General features: G+C 41.8%; 1 protein-coding gene across 1 annotated transcript; it reads right to left on the bottom strand.

Moving 5' to 3' along the window:
* Nucleotides 1–210: 210 nt before the first annotated feature.
* On the bottom strand, nucleotides 211–20,213 carry nubp1 (nucleotide binding protein 1 (MinD homolog, E. coli)). The gene is made up of 11 exons (XM_034539654.1): nucleotides 20,195–20,213; nucleotides 19,494–19,583; nucleotides 18,545–18,649; nucleotides 18,281–18,414; nucleotides 5,656–5,724; nucleotides 5,543–5,575; nucleotides 5,341–5,431; nucleotides 5,066–5,220; nucleotides 2,351–2,461; nucleotides 1,207–1,393; nucleotides 211–811 (listed from the first exon to the last, which is right to left on the bottom strand). Exons 2-11 carry the CDS (start codon nucleotides 19,522–19,524, stop codon nucleotides 759–761), a joined length of 969 nt encoding a protein of 322 aa, XP_034395545.1. The 5' UTR covers nucleotides 19,525–19,583; nucleotides 20,195–20,213; the 3' UTR covers nucleotides 211–758.
* Nucleotides 20,214–22,093: the final 1,880 nt, after the last annotated feature.

The raw sequence follows: 22,093 nt of genomic DNA, 5'->3' as shown, positions 1-22,093 counted from the left end.
GCATATGTTGGTCCTCTTGTACTGAAAGACATGTTCCTTTAATGGGATGACCAGGGCACTGACGTTGGAGTACGTTTCCAATAAATACAGTCCGTACTGCCTAAAGTTTAGTACATATTATTATATTGTTAGTATACATCTTTAGAATTAACCAATGGGAGCCACGGAGGCTGTGCAACGCCGACAGTATTGAGAGACAGCACAACGCACTTTCATTTTCTACTTTTAATTGTAATTATAAGACAATATCAACAATTTTATCCTCTATGATAAACATTTCAAATTGCCTCATATAAATTATACTTTTAAAGTGTATTTATCTCAGCTCAAGTATAAAAAATTTTATATACAGAGTACCCTCCAGAGCGGTGGTTTGAGGTTATGTTTTCATTCTTTTTTTCATGTTCAAAATTAGGTTCAAGTACAAATGTGGATAATACAACCAATCATTATAACGCTGCAATTGTTTCTAAATATTCAATTCATCAAATAGTGCTTATTTTCCCATTTTATTGTATAATTTTTTTAAATCCTGGATACTTTTTCTGGGAAAGTTGTATCGGAAAGCCGCTGCAGAACAAACCACTGCAGCTCACTAAAGTGGTCCTCAAGCAGCTGCCTTATGATGTCATAAGAATCCCGACAGGCTTCGGTGGATGTTGCATTATTAACGGCGTTTACTTTTCCAGTAGTCAATCCGTCCCCCCACATGCGCTCTCTCGGTGTTCTGGTCCAACATGGCCGCCTTCGGAGCGGCTTCAGGTGTTGCTCTGCTCCTCCTTCGCACGGTTGGAGCAGTAGTCCTGAATACCTGGAGGAGGAGGAGAGAGCGGAGGAGAGTGACGAGGATGATCGCGGTAGTTTTGATGAAGAAGCGTAAATACAGCCGCGTGTTTAAAAGATCTTTTGCTTGCGTCATCCGCAACACATACCTCGTTTAATTCCTTATCATTTATCTCACGCTGCGAGTAGTTATTGCATCCTTTCCCTCTTCTCTTTTAGCGGACTGCTTCCGATTTGTTTGTCATCTTTCATTACTTTTAATCCGAATTGGGACATCAAGCAAACCCTCTAGTCATCAAAAATAAGAAGGGACTTCACTGGAATCCGTGCGTGCGTCAAAACTTCCTTCATAGGGAATGCGACAGAATCTGCCCCATGGAGGGTCGAGGAGGCCGAGCGGCTCGCAGCGCTGTGAACACTCACTCTGCACGATGCTCTGGTAGACCTTGGCAGCGGGAGAGTCGGGGACTTCGGTGAGGAAAGACTTGCCCTCGTCGCAGCTCCGCGCTATCCTCGGGTCCAGAGGCACCTTCCCCAACAGGCGGAGGTCCAGATCCGCACACATCCGCTCCGCGCCCCCGCTGGTGGGAGGGAAGATCTGCGACGTGTTCTGCGAGAGAGGGGCACGAAGAAAAATCAAAGTCATGTTTATATGGACCCCGAAGTACAAGTACGCTCACTATGCATACTATACTGGTGTTATTATTACCGACACATTGCCTTTTCCATTAGCCTTCGCAGAGACAAGAATGACACCTGTAACCACGGTAACTGTAGCCTCAGAAAACAAAATAAGAGATTAAAATGTCCCGAATAAAAAAAACGCGTTAGTTTTGTTGACTAAGAGTAACAACGTAAACTGGCTACAAATTATATTTATCTCATTTTTGTATTTCACCTATATTTAGGATACGGGATCCTGGCCAAGACTCTCACATAAAGGTTAAAAGCCCAAATTAACACCGATTAACAGACAAATAAAAGCAGCCGAGGTTGCCTGGTCTTTTTGGTCCCAAGTAGCCTATCCACAAACACTGCATTTCCCACAATGCAACTCAGTAGTACATTTTTGTTCAAACACCACGTCCTAAGTTTGTACCGCAGGCTTTATGTTGCACAACAGTCTGCGCAGAGCCACAGAGAACATTATACAACTGTTAATCCTCGCCAGAAAATAAACGGATTAAACTATCGGAGACGTTGAGTAACTACATTAAAAAAGGTCTGCGAATGCACCACGTGCCTCTTCCTGTGGGCCAAGGCAGACGCCCTCTGGGCCGCAGTATCAGACCTGTGTGTCCACAGAGACCTGCTTCACAATGCCGGCTTGTGTTTTGACCTAATTCAGAGTGCACCGGGAGCCCTTTCAAAACATCTTGATAGCACAGATTAAAAAATTATAAAGATGAACTCTTTATAATGCCACAGACAGTTTATCTTGTTCCGCTCTAATGGATGAAGTTGGCAGCTCCGTGGTTGTGTTGGTTCAACCACTGCGTCCAGACATCTGCGGGTTACGCCGGTCAGTGTGTGTGTGTGTGTGTGTGTGTGTGCACCCGTCAGTGACCTTGCACTTGGGACAGACGAAGCCGCTCATGTTCTCCACCACCCCGATGATCGGCAGCTTGACCTTCTGACAGAAGCGGATCTCCTTCCGCACGTCCTGCAGCGCTACCTCCTAGAGAGAGAGAGAGAGAGAGAAAAGGGAAAGAGAAAGCTGTTAACGTGGATAAACTGGGCTGCTTGAAATGTTTATGAGGGGAAATAAATAAAATAAACGCTGCATTGTCCTTGATATCAAAAACTTGTCTATTAATATTTAACAGACCGGCTCCTTTGTTTGGGGGATTCCCAGCTCTCGTGTGGTTAAGTAAGGTCTTGAGAAACGAGGAAGCAATTCTACTGCCCTCTGACCTCTGGTCCAGGTCTAATTTAAGAGTATCAGGAAGTGTTTGCTCAGATGTATTTGTGGCCTCCTGTCAGAGGGGAGGGACTCAAACGTCCTGGCCTACACTTCATATTCTGCAGACTTAAGCAAACATCTTTGATCACCGTAATCATTTGTATATGTCTTTCAATGAAAAAAAGAAAATTATATGCAGACAACAGGATGGCAATTCTATTTTTTGTTATCATTTAGCCCTAATGAAAATTGCTTTCTGACCTTAAACCTCTGTTAACCAGGTCAGCAGTGACCTCTAGAGGCGTTTACTTGATCGCCACAAGAAACAGCAACTGGGTTTAGAAGACGTATAGATGTGTGATGTTTGATGCAGGCTTTTCAAATGAGTGGAAAAGGGAAAGAGAAAGCTGTTAACGTGGATAAACTGGGCAGCTTGAAATGTTTATGAGGGGAAATAAATAAAATAAACGCTGCATTGTCCTTGATATCAAAAACTTGTCTATTAATATTTAACAGACCGGCTCCTTTGTTTGGGGGATTCCCAGCTCTCGTGTGGTTAAGTAAGGTCTTGAGAAACGAGGAAGCGATTCTACTGCCCTCTGACCTCTGGTCCAGGTCTAATTTAAGAGTATCAGGAAGTGTTTGCTCAGATGTATTTGTGGCCTCCTGTCAGAGGGGAGGGACTCAAACGTCCTGGCCTACACTTCATATTCTGCAGACTTAAGCAAACATCTTTGATCACCGTAATCATTTGTATATGTCTTTCAATGAAAAAAAGAAAATTATATGCAGACAACAGGATGGCAATTCTATTTTTTGTTATCATTTAGCCCTAATGAAAATTGCTTTCTGACCTTAAACCTCTGTTAACCAGGTCAGCAGTGACCTCTAGAGGCGTTTACTTGATCGCCACAAGAAACAGCAACTGGGTTTAGAAGACGTATAGATGTGTGATGTTTGATGCAGGCTTTTCAAATGAGTGGAAAAGGGAAAGAGAAAGCTGTTAACGTGGATAAACTGGGCAGCTTGAAATGTTTATGAGGGGAAATAAATAAAATAAACGCTGCATTGTCCTTGATATCAAAAACTTGTCTATTAATATTTAACAGACCGGCTCCTTTGTTTGGGGGATTCCCAGCTCTCGTGTGGTTAAGTAAGGTCTTGAGAAACGAGGAAGCGATTCTACTGCCCTCTGACCTCTGGTCCAGGTCTAATTTAAGAGTATCAGGAAGTGTTTGCTCAGATGTATTTGTGGCCTCCTGTCAGAGGGGAGGGACTCAAACCGTTTGCGTCCGGGGGGGTGAGAGCGGTCGCATACAATCTTTTCTCGGCCGCCTCAAGAGTCCTGGAGGTGAACAAGCGGTGGAGTTGACGGCAGATTGCAGCCAATCACCTCTCAGCAGAGCGAATGATACGCTGCCGCCTGCCCTCGCCATGTGCACCGTATCAGCAACACGTTCACTGTTCCAGGATGCTTTGGTTTTTTTTCCCAAAGGCAGTGTGGTGAAGTTTAGGCTGATGGTTAAGGTTGGGAAAAGATACTGATAATGATAATAATCATTTCATGTCTCTCAACCAGCCTCGAGCACATTATTGTCCACAACGGGGGGGGCAACGTGCTGCATGAACATGCAGGTAGAGCAGCAGTAAGGGAATGTGAAATTAGAGTCCAACCCTTTACTGAAACACAACTAGCTTCAACAGTGGTCCTCCACTCTTCTGATATTGTGCTTTTCTTCCCTTGTGGTTACTAAATGTCTTTCTTTGGGTACATTACAGAAAAACTGCACGTAGTTTGTCTACAAAAAGAGCTTTGTAACTTTGCTGCGTCACAAAAAGGCAGAGATACCCGTTGCTGCATTCACAAATTAATTTACAACCGGAAGTTACGCATCACCCTCACACCAGAAAAAGTTGTTTAAATTTGCAAAAGAATATAAAGAGGAAGCTGCATTTTATAACTGTATGCATCACTAGAATAATGCCACAAAATATATATTCTATTCCATTTTATTTTGCCGTCCTGCCATTCAATCAGGCTATTGGTTTTCTTTCTTTTTCACGCTGTCCAGAAGGTGCGTGTCCGTCTGTTGCGCTTTGAGTAGAGGGACGTGATTCTCTCACTCTCTCTATGTTGATATCGTTGTGGCTGTTGGCGTGACCGCCGCTCTCATTATTACTCTCTAGCGGAACGAACAACTCGAGGTGGTTGAAATTCATTCTGGGAAATGTAGGAAACCACTAACTCAAGTAAAAGTGGGAGGAGGAGCGACTACAGACAATAATCGAGGGTGGAAGTTCCCTTTACGGTTGCTGTGAATGCATCTGTGAATGCATCTGTGAATGCATCTGTGAATGCGAGTTACACGTGCGTGATACCTGTGGCGTGGTGACGATGACGGCTCCATCAACGTGGGTGGCGCTCAGGTACTGGACGAGCGACAGGTGTTCGTCAGAGGTGCCAGGGGGCGTGTCCACGACGAGGTAATCCAGCTCCCCCCAGTCGACGTCCCTCAAAAACTGCTTGATCATCCCTGATGTCAGACAAACGCCACAGAGGTTAGAATGCGGTGACGTTTGAGACATTTTGTGCACACACACACACACACACACACACACACACACACACACACACGCACACACACACACACTACCATTCTTCTTGGGTCCTCTCCAGATCACAGCGTCATCGGGGCTACTGAGCAGGAAGCCAATAGACATGACTGCCAGGTTGTCTTCCACATACTGCAACATACAATACACACACACACATATATTTATATTCATGAAATGTGCAAATGTCTTCAAAGAACGAATGATTACAAGCTAAAGCAGCATCGTTTTGACTGGACTCACCACAGGAGACCAGCCCGAGCCACTCTGGTGGACCTGTGCAATAGAGAACAGATTAGGGCTCTGAAGGAGGAACTTCACGGGACTCTCCCATCGCAGTACATCCCACAACTCACCTGTTCCCCCTCGACGCCCATGATCCTGGGAATGGATGGACCGCAGATGTCCACATCCAGCAGGGCGACCTGAAGACGGAGACACCCATTAACCTTGAGCTTACTGGAGTCTGTGATATCAATATGACATTTTCTAATTTCAGGAGCAGCTATATTTGTTGTCAAAATAACATTTTAAATGTAATATTGTTGTGCTGCAGAGACGTCCTGGCCTACACTTCATATTCTGCAGACTTAAGCAAACATCTTTGATCACCGTAATCATTTGTATATGTCTTTCAATGAAAAAAAGAAAATTATATGCAGACAACAGGATGGCAATTCTATTTTTTGTTATCATTTAGCCCTAATGAAAATTGCTTTCTGACCTTAAACCTCTGTTAACCAGGTCAGCAGTGACCTCTAGAGGCGTTTACTTGATCGCCACAAGAAACAGCAACTGGGTTTAGAAGACGTATAGATGTGTGATGTTTGATGCAGGCTTTTCAAATGAGTGGAAACGAGTGTCAGTCAAGGGTCAAAGGTCAGTTTGGTTCACCTTCGCCAAACTTTTTGCAGATGCCCGGGGGCCAATAGTTCCTTCTGACATTTTTTTAACCACAAAAGTTACATGAAAATACACACTGTTATAAAACATTCATTGTCACAATTATCTTTATTTTCAAATGACAATGTAACCAAATATAAGCCACTCAGGCAGACGTGAACAACTCTAAAAACACAATTCTGCCTGTCAGATAACATTGAACAAAATGTATAGAATACCTTCAATTTCCAAGAGTTAAATATCTTTGCCTCATGAACATTTTAAACGGGAGTTATATGTAATGCAAAGTGGTCTGTTATCATTAAACTTTAAAACAAGTGAATTTGAAAATCTGAAAGCGGCGGCCCTCACTGTCAACTTTTGTCTTTTTTTTTTTTGCGGTCGCCATCGCAGAAATGATTCGAGAAGGGTTCACGGCCCGGATGCAGAGCCAGATAAAGACAGCATGATGGTGCGACAACGCCAAACGCGCGTCGAGATCCCAAAGTCAATGCGCAGGCGCGTTAGACGCGAAAAGGGGGCGTGGCTTATCTCCGTAAAAACTGTTATAATTTCCGCCATTCACCACGGTCGAAATAACCGCTAGTTCTGCTTTATACTTGTTGTGGACATCCCATAAACGTCGGAACATCTAACGCCCTGGTGTCTGGGTTCATAACATCACCCGTAGGCTCACACAGCTCGGTGACTTTCACCGACTCCGTCTCGATAACTTCAGCTTCCAGCGCTACCAGAGCAGCAGCAGCCCAACGGGCGTCGCGGGTGGAGCATCTCAACGTTGATTGGCTGTTGGGAAACTTTCGCAACTCGACAGCCAATCAACGTTGAGATGCTCCGCCCGCGACGCGTTTGGTGTGAACGCCCCTTTAGAACGATGCTGCCACCGAGTGGTGAAAGGAGGGATTACATCTTTACATTTGTATGATTTATTTATTCTGACAGAGCAAGCACAACAACAACAACAACAACAACAACAACAAACATCCTCATAAACACAGCTATTTTATCTCAAAACTGTAAAGTCCTTCCACTTTTTTTGTGTGTAACATTAAAGCGTCGCCTTCAGGGAGCCAGACTCTGTGGGTCTGAGCACCCGGTCTCAGAACCACAGATTTAATGAAGGCGTCCGGCATCATGATGCCATCTCTGGATGGAAAGGCGTAAACAGGTGGTTTAATACCACTTATATGACATGCAAAACATCTCTCAATACCGGTTGTTGAACTCTCCTTGCATGTCTCTCTCTTAAAAGGGCAAAAACAAACATATGTATGTAATCTGTCTAAAGAATTTATTATAACTATTATCTTAAAAAAAGAGAGAAATGCAGGCCTCCATCCATATCATGTTACAGCTCGTCAAAAAAGGTAATAGGAAGGATGCTCTTGATTAACTTTTCTTAATTAAATAATTAATTGCCTAAAGACAATGGTACTTCATTATATACAGTAGATAGCTGCAATTTTTGATCGTATAACATATGGGTATGTATCAAATGCAAGTGCCTTTAAAAGTTGAATTTAAGAAATTATGTCAAATCGAGAAAAAGACCTTAGACTGCAAAAAAACAAGTGTAAAAGCAGAAGTAAATGTACTGAACTCTGCTGGTTACCTTGGATATCTGCACCACATTTCATCCAAAATATTTCCCCCCCCCCCCAAAAAAAACTGATTCTGCAGGTGGCGATTGAGAAAAAGTTACAGTTGAGATATCTGGACCCACAGAAAACATACCGAAAGCAAAAAAATCTGTCTTTATTCATACTTAAGTGTTTGACTTTAAGATTAAGATGAACAATTCATAAAAGAGTACATTTTATTAGTTTGGAGGAAAACCAGCCAGATGACTGAGAGTCAGTATTAAGTATCGTATGCTTGTACATGTAGTATTGTATGCACTGTATGAATGTATTGAGTGGATACCGCCATCTTTAATTATAAACTGTACACACAGAATTTACTCCAAACCCTCATTTGCATATTCCGTAAACACGGTGATAAGATTGTGTTCCGGAATATGTGGCCTCAAAGGCACGGAACTACAGCCCTTCATCAAAAGAGCAGCCCTAGAACACTCAGTGCCAGTTTCCCTATATATACTCCGGCATTACAGCAACAAGGACTAACGTTGTTAAAAAGATCTTCAGCAGTCTTCAGGTGTAATGGGGAAGGTATTAGGAAAGCTCTTCAAAGCTGAGGAGAAGGACGTCGTCCCTGGAGAAGGGAATACTGAAGTAACACAAGATGGGGAAAGCCCACAGAGGGGGGGAAGCATGCAACTGGACCCCAACCCCTACGAAAATGAGTTGCCGTCCACCTCGGAGGACATTAGTGTTGTTCCTGGACGACTGAAGAGGAAAAGAACGGAAGATGGGGAAAGCCAACAGAGGGAGAAAAGCAGGAGAGTGGACCCCATTCTGGAGCTCATCCTGGAGCCCATCCTGGAGCCCATCCTGGAGCCCATCCTGGAGCCCATCCCCTGTGAAGATGAGTTGACATCCAGCTCAGAGGACACTGGTAAGCTACATCCCCATATTTTAACTATTATTCTGCTGTAAATGATTTAAGAGACATCGAATGATCGTCTTGTGTTGTTGTCCTCGTTCGTGTTGTGAATGTCAGTAAATTCATGTTGTGATGTTTTCTTCTCTCATCTCTAGAAAGCGGAAACGCACCCGAGGCGGCTCTGAGCGAGAGAAGCGCTAAGAGGAAGGCGGTCGCCGATGACGGACCGGTTCAAAAGAAGAACAGGGTTCTAGACCCGTCAGCCGTGTTTAAGGCCAAGTACCGGCAGCAGAAGCAACTTGGCCAAGGAGGATTTGGATGCGTGTATGCTGGCTTTCGCAGAGAGGATAATCTGCCTGTAAGTTTTTTCACATGTTCTTTCACACACATACAGACACACGCACACACACAGTACGGTCAGGAAGTGTAACCAAAAAGTCTAATTTGTATCTCCCGTAGGTCGCCATCAAGCATATTACCATAGACGAAGATCTCCTCCTTCACGAAGACAGTGATGGGAACCAGATCCCCATGGAGGTCGCTGTCCTATACAAACTAAGGGCCGAATCGGAGCGGCATTCAGCACACGTTGACCTGCTGGACTGGTACATTGTGGACGAGAAGCTGATCCTGGTGCTGGAGAGGCCGATGCCGGCCGTAGACCTCTCCAACTACATTGAAACCAAAGGAGGCCACTTGAAGGAAAAGGAAGCCAAGGTAAGCTGCTGTAGTCATCTCAGAGTCACAGCCATGAAAACATATCTAAGCATCCTCCTCTCTGATCCCTCAACTCTCTCTTTTTGTCTTTCAGGTTATAATTAAGCAGTTGGTGAGTGTAGCCATTGACCTGCAGGAGAAACACATTTTCCACCGGGACATCAAGCCGGAAAATCTCCTTATTGAGACCTGCATGAAGGCGCCGCGAGTTCGCGTCATCGACTTCGGCCTGAGCTGCTTCGCCGAAGAAGACGACGCCTTTGACACCTTTTATGGTAAGAAGTCCAGTTTTACTCCTGCTCTTTATTAACTTTACGCATCGGTGACTCTTCCTCCTCCTCACTGTCTTTTTTTATTATGTCTGTATATTTCAGGTACTCACGTCCCCCCAGAGTGGTCCAGTCGGGAGGAGTACAAAGCGGGACCCTCGACAGTATACCAGATCGGAGTGGTCCTGTTCTTCATGCGACACAAGGCGGCATTTACACCGGAGATGACCTTGCTGGAGCTGAATGAGACCAGTTGGCTTTCCACAAGTAAGAAAAACATAAACCCAAAAAATGTGTTCACGTTGCGATGGATCACAGGACCTAAACCCTTCTTCTCCTTTCGCTACAGATGGCAAAGATTTCTTTGAGGCGTGCTTATGTGAGGACCCGGATATTCGTTTCACCCTGAACCAGCTGAAGAATCACCCGTGGCTGATATAGTATCACACACACACACACACATTTAAACCGTTAAGCCCTCCATTTACGCACAATTCAAGGTGAAGACATTAATCAGCACGTCGCACCCCGATCTTCTCCTCGATGATATAAATATGGGCAGACTGCGGCCAGGAGCCTTGGCGCTGCCCCAAACCGAAAATTTTATACAGTAAAAAATTACCGTAAATCCCATAATAGCGGCGGGCATCAAATAATCTCTCCACTATAAAAGGGCTGGTCCCGTCATTTCCAGTCAAGAGGACTCAAAAGATCTGATCAATATATACCTTTAAAGTTTTATAACTACGGTCTTTTGATTTGACCAAAATTATAAACTGATCTGATCAAGAACATAGATTGCGGCAAAATAATAACCGCTTTAAGAACAATAGGTCCTCAATACCAATACCACAAATACGATACTGGTATATTTTAATTAAGCATCGATACAAAATTGTATTGTTTTTTAACGTACGGGTACCGCGGTACCATTTTAGTATCGATACACCGTGCAAAACATTGCAGCGGTAGATGTCGCAGGCCGACATTCAAGCTAACAGGCAAAAACTAGTACGGTAATAATAAACGCTTTAACAACAATAGGTCCTCAATACCAATACCACAAATACGATACTGGTATATTTTAATTAAGCATCGAAACAAAAAATATCCAAAATCGTATCGTTTTATAACGTACGGGTACCGCGGTACCATTTTAGTATCGATACACCGTGCAAAACATTGCAGCGGTAGATGTCGCAGGCCGACATTCAAGCTAAAAACTAGTACGGTAATAATAAACGCTTTAAGAACAATAGGTCCTCAATACCAATACCACAAATACGATACTGGTATATTTTAATTAGGCATCGATACAAAATTGTATTGTTTTTTAACGTACGGGTACCGCGGTACCATTTTAGTATCGATACACCGTGCAAAACATTGCAGCGGTAGATGTCGCAGGCCGACATTCAAGCTAACAGGCAAAAACTAGTACGGTAATAATAAACGCTTTAACAACAATAGGTCCTCAATACCAATAACACAAATTAGATACTGGTATATTTTAATTAAGCATCGATACAAAAAATATGCAAAATCGTATCGTTTTTAACGTAGGGTACCGCGGTACCATTTTAGTATCGATACACCGTGCAAAACATTGCAGCGGTAGATGTCGCAGGCCGACATTCAAGCTAACAGGCAAAAACTAGTACGGTAATAATAAACGCTTTAACAACAATAGGTCCTCAATACCAATAACACAAATTAGATACTGGTATATTTTAATTAAGCATCGATACAAAAAATATGCAAAATCGTATCGTTTTTAACGTACGGGTACCGCGGTACCATTTTAGTATCGATACATCGTCCAAAACATTGCAGCGGTAGATGTCGCAGGCCGACATTCAAGCTAACAGGCAAAAACTCGTACGGTTATAATAATAAACACTTTAAGAACAATAGGTCCTCAATACCAATATCACAAATACGATACTGGTATATTTTAATTAAGCATCGATACAAAATTGTATTGTTTTTTAACGTACGGGTACCGCGGTACCATTTTAGTATCGATACACCGTGCAAAACATCGCAGCGGTAGAAGTCGCAGGCCGACATTCAAGCTAACAGGCAAAAACTAGTACGGTAATAATAAACGCTTTAAAAACAATAGGTCCTCAATACCAATACCACAAATACGATACTGGTACATTTTAATTAAGCATCGATACAAAAAATATGCAAAATCATATCGTTTCATAACGTACGGGTACCGCGGTACCATTTTAGTATCGATACACCGTGCAAAACATTGCAGCGGTAGATGTCGCAGGCCGACATTCAAGCTAAAAACTAGTACGGTAATAATAAACGCTTTAAGAACAATAGGTCCTCAATACCAATACCACAAATACGATACTGGTATATTTTAATTAAGCATCGATACAAAAAATATGCGAAATCGTATCGTTTTTAACGTAGGGTACCGCGGTACCATTTTAGTATCGATACATCGTCCAAAACATTGCAGCGGTAGATGTCGCAGGCCGACATTCAAGCTAACAGGCAAAAACTCGTACGGTTATAATAATAAACGCTTTAAGAACAATAGGTCCTCAATACCAATATCACAAATACGATACTGGTATATTTTAATTAAGCATCGATACAAAATTGTATTGTTTTTTAACGTACGGGTACCGCGGTACCATTTTAGTATCGATACACCGTGCAAAACATCGCAGCGGTAGAAGTCGCAGGCCGACATTCAAGCTAACAGGCAAAAACTAGTACGGTAATAATAAACGCTTTAAAAACAATAGGTCCTCAATACCAATACCACAAATACGATACTGGTACATTTTAATTAAGCATCGATACAAAAAATATGCAAAATCATATCGTTTCATAACGTACGGGTACCGTGGTACCATTTTAGTATCGATACACCGTGCAAAACATTGCAGCGGTAGATGTCGCAGGCCGACATTCAAGCTAAAAACTAGTACGGTAATAATAAACGCTTTAAGAACAATAGGTCCTCAATACCAATACCACAAATTACATACTGGTATATTTTAATTAAGCATCGATACAAAAAATATGCAAAATTAAATAGTTTTATAACGTACGGGTACCGCGGTACCATTTTAGTATCGATACACCGTGCAAAACATTGCAGCGGTAGAAGTCGCGGCCCGACATTCAAGCTAACAGGCAAAAACTTGTACGGTAATAATAATAAACGCTTTAAAAACAATAGGTCCTCAATACTAATACCACAAATACGATACTGGTATATTTTAATTAAGCATCGATACAAAAAATATCCAAAATCGTATCGTTTTATAACACACGGGTACCGCGGTACCATTTTAGTATCGATACACCGTGCAAAACATTGCAGCGGTAGATGTCGCAGGCCGACATTCAAGCTAAAAACTAGTACGGTAATAATAAACGCTTTAAGAACAATAGGTCCTCAATACCAATACCACAAATACGATACTGGTATATTTTAATTAGGCATCGATACAAAATTGTATTGTTTTTTAACGTACGGGTACCGCGGTACCATTTTAGTATCGATGCATCGTCCAAAACATTGCAGCGGTAGATGTCGCAGGCCGACATTCAAGATAAACGGCAAAAACTCGAACAGTTATAATAATAAACGCTTTAAAAACAATAGGTCCTCAATACCAATACCACAAATACGATACTGGTATATTTTAATTAAGCATCGATACAAAAAATATCCAAAATCGTATCGTTTTATAACGTACGGGTACCGCGGTACCATTTTAGTATTGATACACCGTGCAAAACATTGCAGCGGTAGATGTCGCAGGCCGACATTCAAGCTAACAGGCAAAAACTAGTACGGTAATAATAAACGCTTTAACAACAATAGGTCCTCAATACCAATACCACAAATTAGATACTGGTATATTTTAATTAAGCATCGATACAAAAAATATGCAAAATCGTATCGTTTTTAACGTAGGGTACCGCGGTACCATTTTAGTATCGATACATCGTCCAAAACATTGCAGCGGTAGGTGTCGCAGGCCGACATTCAAGCTAACAGGCAAAAACTCGTACGGTTATAATAATAAACGCTTTAAGAACAATAGGTCCTCAATACCAATATCACAAATACGATACTGGTATATTTTAATTAAGCATCGATACAAAATTGTATTGTTTTTTAACGTACGGGTACCGCGGTACCATTTTAGTATCGATACACCGTGCAAAACATCGCAGCGGTAGAAGTCGCAGGCCGACATTCAAGCTAACAGGCAAAAACTCGAACGGTTATAATAATAAACGCTTTAAGAACAATAGGTCCTCAATACCAATATCACAAATACGATACTGGTATATTTTAATTAAGCATCGATACAAAAAATATCCAAAATCGTATCGTTTTTTTAACGTACGGGTACCGCGGTACCATTTTAGTATCGATACACCGTGCAAAACATTGCAGCGGTAGATGTCGCAGGCCGACATTCAAGCTAAAAACTAGTACGGTAATAATAAACGCTTTAAGAACAATAGGTCCTCAATACCAATACCACAAATTACATACTGGTATATTTTAATTAAGCATCGATACAAAAAATATGCAAAATTAAATAGTTTTATAACGTACGGGTACCGCGGTACCATTTTAGTATCGATACACCGTGCAAAACATTGCAGCGGTAGAAGTCTCAGGCCGACATTCAAGCTAACAGGCAAAAACTCGAACGGTTATAATAATATCTATGAACTGCGATGGATCACAGGACCTAAACCTTTCCTTTCGCTACAGATTGATCCGGGTTGCATGCATGCGGACCCGGATCAGCGTTTCACCCTGTAGCAGCTGAGGAATCACCCGTGGCTGAGATAGTATCACACTACACACACACACACACACGTCTTAATTTACATTTAAACATAAACTGCACTATAGATAGATAGATGTTGTAATTTGACTCGCATTACTGTATATTATTTATGTTGTAATTGTCAATTGTCTATTTTTTTCAGATCCAGGCACAGGCCCATCCGTCCGAGGAGAGGGGATCTCTCTTTGAATTGCCTCTTCCGAGATTTCTTCCCATTTTGGGGAGTTTTTTTCTCGTTTTCATAGAGAGCTCGGGATGGGTCAGGAGCTGCTGCTGCTGCTGCTTTGAAAATAATAAAATATATATTTTTTTAAATTAATCTTTTGTTTTGAAATGTTTTACTTTATTGTGATTTTTAATCCACTTAAAAAAAAAGAGTTGTAATACTCTGTTAATTTTGCACATGTTGAAACATGTCAATAAATCTAGAACGTCGGTATCAAAAGGTCAAAAGTCAAAAATTGCTGGTGAGCCCAGAGCCACAGCTGTATTTCTCAGTAGAGATATTTCCAGATATTTCTTGCTGACAGGATAAGTTGTTGCTGCATAAAATAACAAAAGAAACGGTAACGTAAAAAACAGTCAACAGAAGTGACACGAGAGGGCGGAGCCAAGTACAAACATGACAATAAATAAAAGACATTTCTAAGGCCACCAAAATGTTACAATTAACTTTCATGAACTGAAAACACGCCGTCACGCTTTCTGCTGCAGGAGAGCGCGCACAAACAGCCTGAAAGAGCTGAGCAATAAATGAGCATTAAGAAACATCGATGCTGGTCTGTTGCCGTCATCGTGCTTCAGGAAACTCAAGTCGGGAACGGAGAAGCGTCACCGCGCTGCGTGCCGTGCTTTCTGCTGGCGGGTCAGGCTGCGAGTCTACCCCCCCACAGGCAAGCTCACAGTAATGTACCGCATACCACGAGTGTTACCTGCTTACATTCAGGTTTACCTGTAAGTCCAGGTAGTTACAGAATGTGTCTGTCTGTAGTTGTTAACGAGTGTTACCTGCTTACATTCAGGTTTACCTGTAAGTCCAGGTAGTTACAGAATGTGTCTGTCTGTAGTTGTTAACGAGTGTTACCTGCTTACATTCAGGTTTACCTGTAAGTCCAGGTAGTTACAGAATGTGTCTGTCTGTAGTTGTTAACGAGTGTTACCTGCTTACATTCAGGTTTACCTGTAAGTCCAGGTAGTTACAGAATGTGTCTGTCTGTAGTTGTTAACGAGTGTTACCTGCTTACATTCAGGTTTACCTGTAAGTCCAGGTAGTTACAGAATGTGTCTGTAGTTGTTAACGAGTGTTACCTGCTTACATTCAGGTTTACCTGTAAGTCCAGGTAGTTACAGAATGTGTCTGTAGTAGTTAACGAGTGTTACCTGCTTACATTCAGGTTTACCTGTAAGTCCAGGTAGTTACAGAATGTGTCTGTAGTTGTTAACGAGTGTTACCTGCTTACATTCAGGGTTACCTGTAAGTCCAGGTAGTTACAGAATGTGTCTGTCTGTAGTTGTTAACGAGTGTTACCTGCTTACATTCAGGTTTACCTGTAAGTCTAGGTAGTTACAGAATGTGTCTGTCTGTAGTTGTTAACGAGTGTTACCTGTTTACATTCAGGTTTACCTGTAAGTCCAGGTAGTTACAGAATGTGTCTGTCTGTAGTTGTTAACGAGTGTTACCTGCTTACATTCAGGTTTACCTGTAAGTCTAGGTAGTTACAGAATGTGTCTGTAGTTGTTAACGAGTGTTACCTGCTTACATTCAGGTTTACCTGTAAGTCCAGGTAGTTACACAATGTGTCTGTCTGTAGTTGTTAACGAGTGTTACCTGCTTACATTCAGGTTTACCTGTAAGTCCAGGTAGTTACAGAATGTGTCTGTCTGTAGTTGTTAACAAGTGTTACCTGCTTACATTCAGGTTTACCTGTAAGTCCAGGTAGTTACAGAATGTGTCTGTCTGTAGTTGTTAACAAGTGTTACCTGCTTACATTCAGGTTTATCTGTAAGTCCAGGTAGTTTCAGAATGTGTCTGTAGTTGTTAACGAGTGTTACCTGCTTACATTCAGGTTTACCTGTAAGTCCAGGTAGTTACAGAATGTGTCTGTCTGTAGTTGTTAACGAGTGTTACCTGCTTACATTCAGGTTTACCTGTAAGTCCAGGTAGTTACAGAATGTGTCTGTCTGTAGTAGTTAACGAGTGTTACCTGCTTACATTCAGGGTTACCTGTAAGTCCAGGTAGTTACAGAATGTGTCTGTCTGTAGTTGTTAACAAGTGTTACCTGTTTACATTCAGGGTTACCTGTAAGTCCAGGTAGTTACAGAATGTGTCTGTCTGTAGTTGTTAACGAGTGTTACCTGCTTACATTCAGGTTTACCTGTAAGTCTAGGTAGTTACAGAATGTGTCTGTCTGTAGTTGTTAACGAGTGTTACCTGTTTACATTCAGGTTTACCTGTAAGTCCAGGTAGTTACAGAATGTGTCTGTCTGTAGTTGTTAACGAGTGTTACCTGCTTACATTCAGGTTTACCTGTAAGTCTAGGTAGTTACAGAATGTGTCTGTAGTTGTTAACGAGTGTTACCTGCTTACATTCAGGTTTACCTGTAAGTCCAGGTAGTTACAGAATGTGTCTGTCTGTAGTTGTTAACAAGTGTTACCTGCTTACATTCAGGTTTACCTGTAAGTCCAGGTAGTTACACAATGTGTCTGTCTGTAGTTGTTAACGAGTGTTACCTGCTTACATTCAGGTTTACCTGTAAGTCCAGGTAGTTACAGAATGTGTCTGTCTGTAGTTGTTAACAAGTGTTACCTGCTTACATTCAGGTTTACCTGTAAGTCCAGGTAGTTACAGAATGTGTCTGTCTGTAGTTGTTAATGAGTGTTACCTGCTTACATTCAGGTTTACCTGTAAGTCCAGGTAGTTACAGAATGTGTCTGTCTGTAGTAGTTAACGAGTGTTACCTGCTTACATTCAGGTTTACCTGTAAGTCCAGGTAGTTACAGAATGTGTCTGTAGTTGTTAACGAGTGTTACCTGTTTACATTCAGGTTTACTTGAGGCAAATAAAAAAGGGAAGTTAGAAACTGTCTCCAGTGAGCGAGTGTGAACGAGCGAATTCGAAATACAAGAAATAACTATCGACATCTCTCTATTCTTTGCATTAATATAGATTATTATAATATATTTTTTCCATTGAATGGTATGTTTGACACTGAACTCGTTCATCTTTATCTCAGTGATCGTGTCCAAATGAGCATAAAATATCACTATGACCCTGAAATTCTGTCTCTTGTGTTATTATATACTGAATGAAGCAAAACTACAGAGCACAATCACACTCTGATTGGACCAATCTATGAACCGTCAGAAACAATGGATATCCGGGGCCCCAAGAAAAATGTGCGCGCTCACATTCACCAGGGTGACACTCCCCTTGGGGCTTAGCCCCCACTTTCTTGGAATCCTACAAACGCCCCTGCTCTCCATCCATCTGATACTGGCCTGGCCCGTATGTCAAATTTTAAAAGTCAATGTGGCCCCTGAGCCAAAAAGTTTGCCCACCCCTGATTTAGACTAAACCTCGGGTTAGATCTTAAACCGTAGCTTCAAAAGGAATCAGCAAATGGGCTGGAGTACCCCTCGAAGATACCACACCAGAAAGAATACGTTTAACCGAACCGTTCGGTAGCCCTAATGGTGGCTCTGCGAATGCCAAGATGAAAATGAAACTGTCACCTCCTTCGTGCTGTCACCTGCCAGAGCGTGAGCCAGGTGAGCGCTGAAGGTGCTCTTCCCCACCCCTCCTTTTCCAGACAGCACGAGGATCTTGTGTTTGACTGTTGACATCTTCACTCCTATCTCTGCTATGGCTGGAGAGGAAGGATGGAGAAGACTTTCAAAACAACAGTTCACCGAAACACTTCCTGGTCGATTGAAGTCATCCCAATCAGAGCATGTGTGTGTGTGAGATTGATCACGATATGAAGGTAGCAGTCTTACCGGGATCGGGGGCCGTGGTGGCTCCAGAAGCACATATCTTCTGGTTGGGACAGCCCTGACATGACGATGACTTTCCTGCTGCCTCACTTTCGGTACCCGGGCAGTCTGAACGGATCAAACAGAGACTATCAGTGCGTTGCTTTTATCAGACCATCTCAGGTTTTCCAAACATACCAAATGTGTCCCGGTGAATTGAGTGTAAAAGTGCATACATGTCACACAATGGTGTACACAATATTTACATTGGACGAAGCCACAGAAAAACACGCAAGTCTTTCCTGTGATGATTTTAAACCACAACATTACCAATATTAGATGGAGAATTAAAAAGGAAAGTGGATGTTTATGAGAATGCATGTAATTCTGGGATGAAGAACATATTATATATATATATATATATATATATATATAAATAAATAAATATAAATATGTAAATAAATAAATAAAATATATATAAATAAATAAAATATAGATAAATATATATATATATTTATTATATATATATATAAATATGTATATAAATAAATAGATACAAATATATATATATATATATATATATAATCTCTTCAATGGCTAGTTATTATCAGTAACAGCTGTAGTTATTTTCCACACTGTCACAGTGACGTGTAAACGTCACCACTTTAGGAAGTGCGTCATTGAATTCATAACTCCACCAGCGTTTTATTCCATAGCACCAGGTCCATATGAATTGTTTAAATAACATGTTGGCGAACCGATGGGCTGAAAACCGAGATACCGCAACAACGTCATGGCGTCGCCAACATCAACGGAGAGATTAACAGCAACAGGGACGAATTGAGACTAACAGCGAGACTCTTGTTTAAAATGCACCACAACATGACGGTGTGCGGCCACAGTGCCCATTGAGAATCCACTGGAATGTCTTCAAGTGCCCCCAAAACCCTAAATGAAAGTGACAAAAACTCACGCTCAGGTGCATCATCTGGTACGTCTGCCATCTTTACACGAGTGTGCCCCGCTCAAAGTCTTCCCCTTCTGAGGTTCCGCATACGCGCAGCTTCGATCCCGCAGAAAAAGAGAAAAGAGAATACAAAATAATTACACAAAAAACCCCCAACAAACCAAGATAAGCTCATTTGCAAATATATCTAAATGTATGTGGGATTATTGTTCATAAATCTCGTTTCTGATTGTATATGTAATCAATCAAGCTGGTGTTGGGTTGCATTGATGAACAGAATACATGATCAACAGAACATGTCACTCTTTATGTCTCAGAGTCATAACGTGTTATGAGACTCTTCTAACGGTCGTATTGACCTTCCTTTAACGAGGAACAAGTTGGTGAATGGATATTATCATATGTTTACAAGGTAACACCGTGGACGTTCCCAGCCAGCCAGACATCTGAACATGAATGTGCAAATGTTTGAAGCTTTAGAGTTTTATAATAATTCATCAAACCACAGCTGTCTTATTGAAAGATCTGCCACAGTCGTTGTGAGACTGTTTGGGGAACTGCACGGAGCTGGACAACTGAGGTGGAAAAGTATTCCAATAAGTATTTAGTGTTGCTCAGTATTGTGTTAAACACCATTTTCATGACTATTACATTTGCCAAGACACACACTGGTACTTATTGCACAATGATTGAAACCAATAACTCACAGCATCGATCAATCACTTTAGGACATTAGGATTCAGGTTTGGTCTGTCGAGAGAGAGAGAGAGAGAGAGAGAGAGAGAGAGAGAGAGAGAGTGAGAGAGAGTTACAGGATTGCAATTGCCATAATGCCTTAATAACTGTGTCCACTAGGTGGTGGTGTTGTTTAAATTAATTGTATTATCCCATTTTAATGTTACAGCCGTGCACATACACGCCCATTCAGGAGAGGAAGGAAACAAGAGAAGGGAGAAAGGAAGGGAGGAGGGGATTGTGTTCACGTTTAATACAACTTTGAATTAAAGATACTGGAATAAAGAGATCTCATGCAGGTTTCATGCAATGCACTTTTCAAGGGCACACTTTGCTGACATAACATGTACAACACACACACACACAAACACACACACACATGTACACACACACATATACACACACAGACACGCACACACACATATACACACATACACACATATACACGTATACACACACACAGACCCCCCTGACCCCCACCCACACACATACATACACACACACACACACACGCACACACACACACACACACACACACATTCACACATACCCCCCCACACACACACATACATGGACACACACTCACACAAACACACCCACGCACACATACACACACTCACACATACACACACACGCACACACACACAAACACACAAATACACTCACGCACACACACTCACACACACACACACACACACACACACTCACGCACACACTCACACACACAAACACACGCTCACACGTACACACATACACAAACACACTCACACACACACACTCACACACACACACTCACACACACACTCACGCACACACTCACACACACAAACACACGCTCACACATACACACATACACACACACACACACACACGGCGAATGAGTTCCACGTTGCAAAAAGGTGATAAAAGAGGAGAAAGATTTCACAAAAGAACAACAATAACGATATTGTAACATTTTATTTTTTAAAGCGTAATTGTCAAAGTAACCGTTACCATTGTTGAGTAATCAACAATGCAGTTGACATGTGTTGTTGTGTAAACAACAACACATGTCAACTGCATTGTTGATTACTCCTGAGGATATGAGTACCCTTTACAAGCACTTTTATTATGTGTTGCGTGGTAATTATGTACAGAGCAGCTTCAAAATGGTGCTCGATTGTAACAAATGTGTCTTTGTAGCCCACAGTTGTTTCTGTTCATTTAAACCATGTGACCAAGACATTTAATTGGCTCACTGGCATTATGGGAAAAAGGTGATTAGTCGACAGATAACGTTTGTGGTAGGTGTGTGTGTGTGTGAGTGTGTGTGTGTGTGTTGTGTGTGTGTCTGTGTGTGTGTTTGTGTGTGTGTGTGTCTGTGTGTGTGTTTGTGCCCTCCCCTCCCCCAATGGTTTGCCTTGTCAAGAGTGTGTAATGTGATATTTTCTTTGTGTTCCATCTTTTGTCAAAACTCAACAGAAGCCAAATAAAATTAAACAATCTGAGATAGACGTCTCAACACCTCACAATCCTTTTTAAAAAATGGCAAAATGATACACACATGCAACCGTTTGAATGACTCTCACACAGAAGCAACAACACACTGATTTACATTCTACAAAACATTGCTGTCTTCAGTGCTTTGTGTGTTTGTTGTATAGTCTAATCAAGGGACAGACACAAAGCCTTAGAAGGGTGCAGCGCAGAGAGACATGGGTGTCATTGTGTGTCTAATTCATCCCTCCAGGCCAAATGAAAGAAAGACGACAGTGCAGCTGGAGGATTTAGTTTGGAAGAATAGTTTTTGAAATTGCTATGATGTCCTTTCCTTTTTTCCCACTTCACTTGTCCTCCCATGCCTCCACACACCCTCTTAATGGAAGCGCCCA

Source organism: Cyclopterus lumpus, chromosome 8 (assembly GCF_009769545.1).
Source record: "Cyclopterus lumpus isolate fCycLum1 chromosome 8, fCycLum1.pri, whole genome shotgun sequence".
Taxonomy (NCBI): Eukaryota; Metazoa; Chordata; class Actinopteri; order Perciformes; family Cyclopteridae; genus Cyclopterus; species Cyclopterus lumpus.
This window is presented reverse-complemented; position numbering and strand designations above follow the sequence as displayed.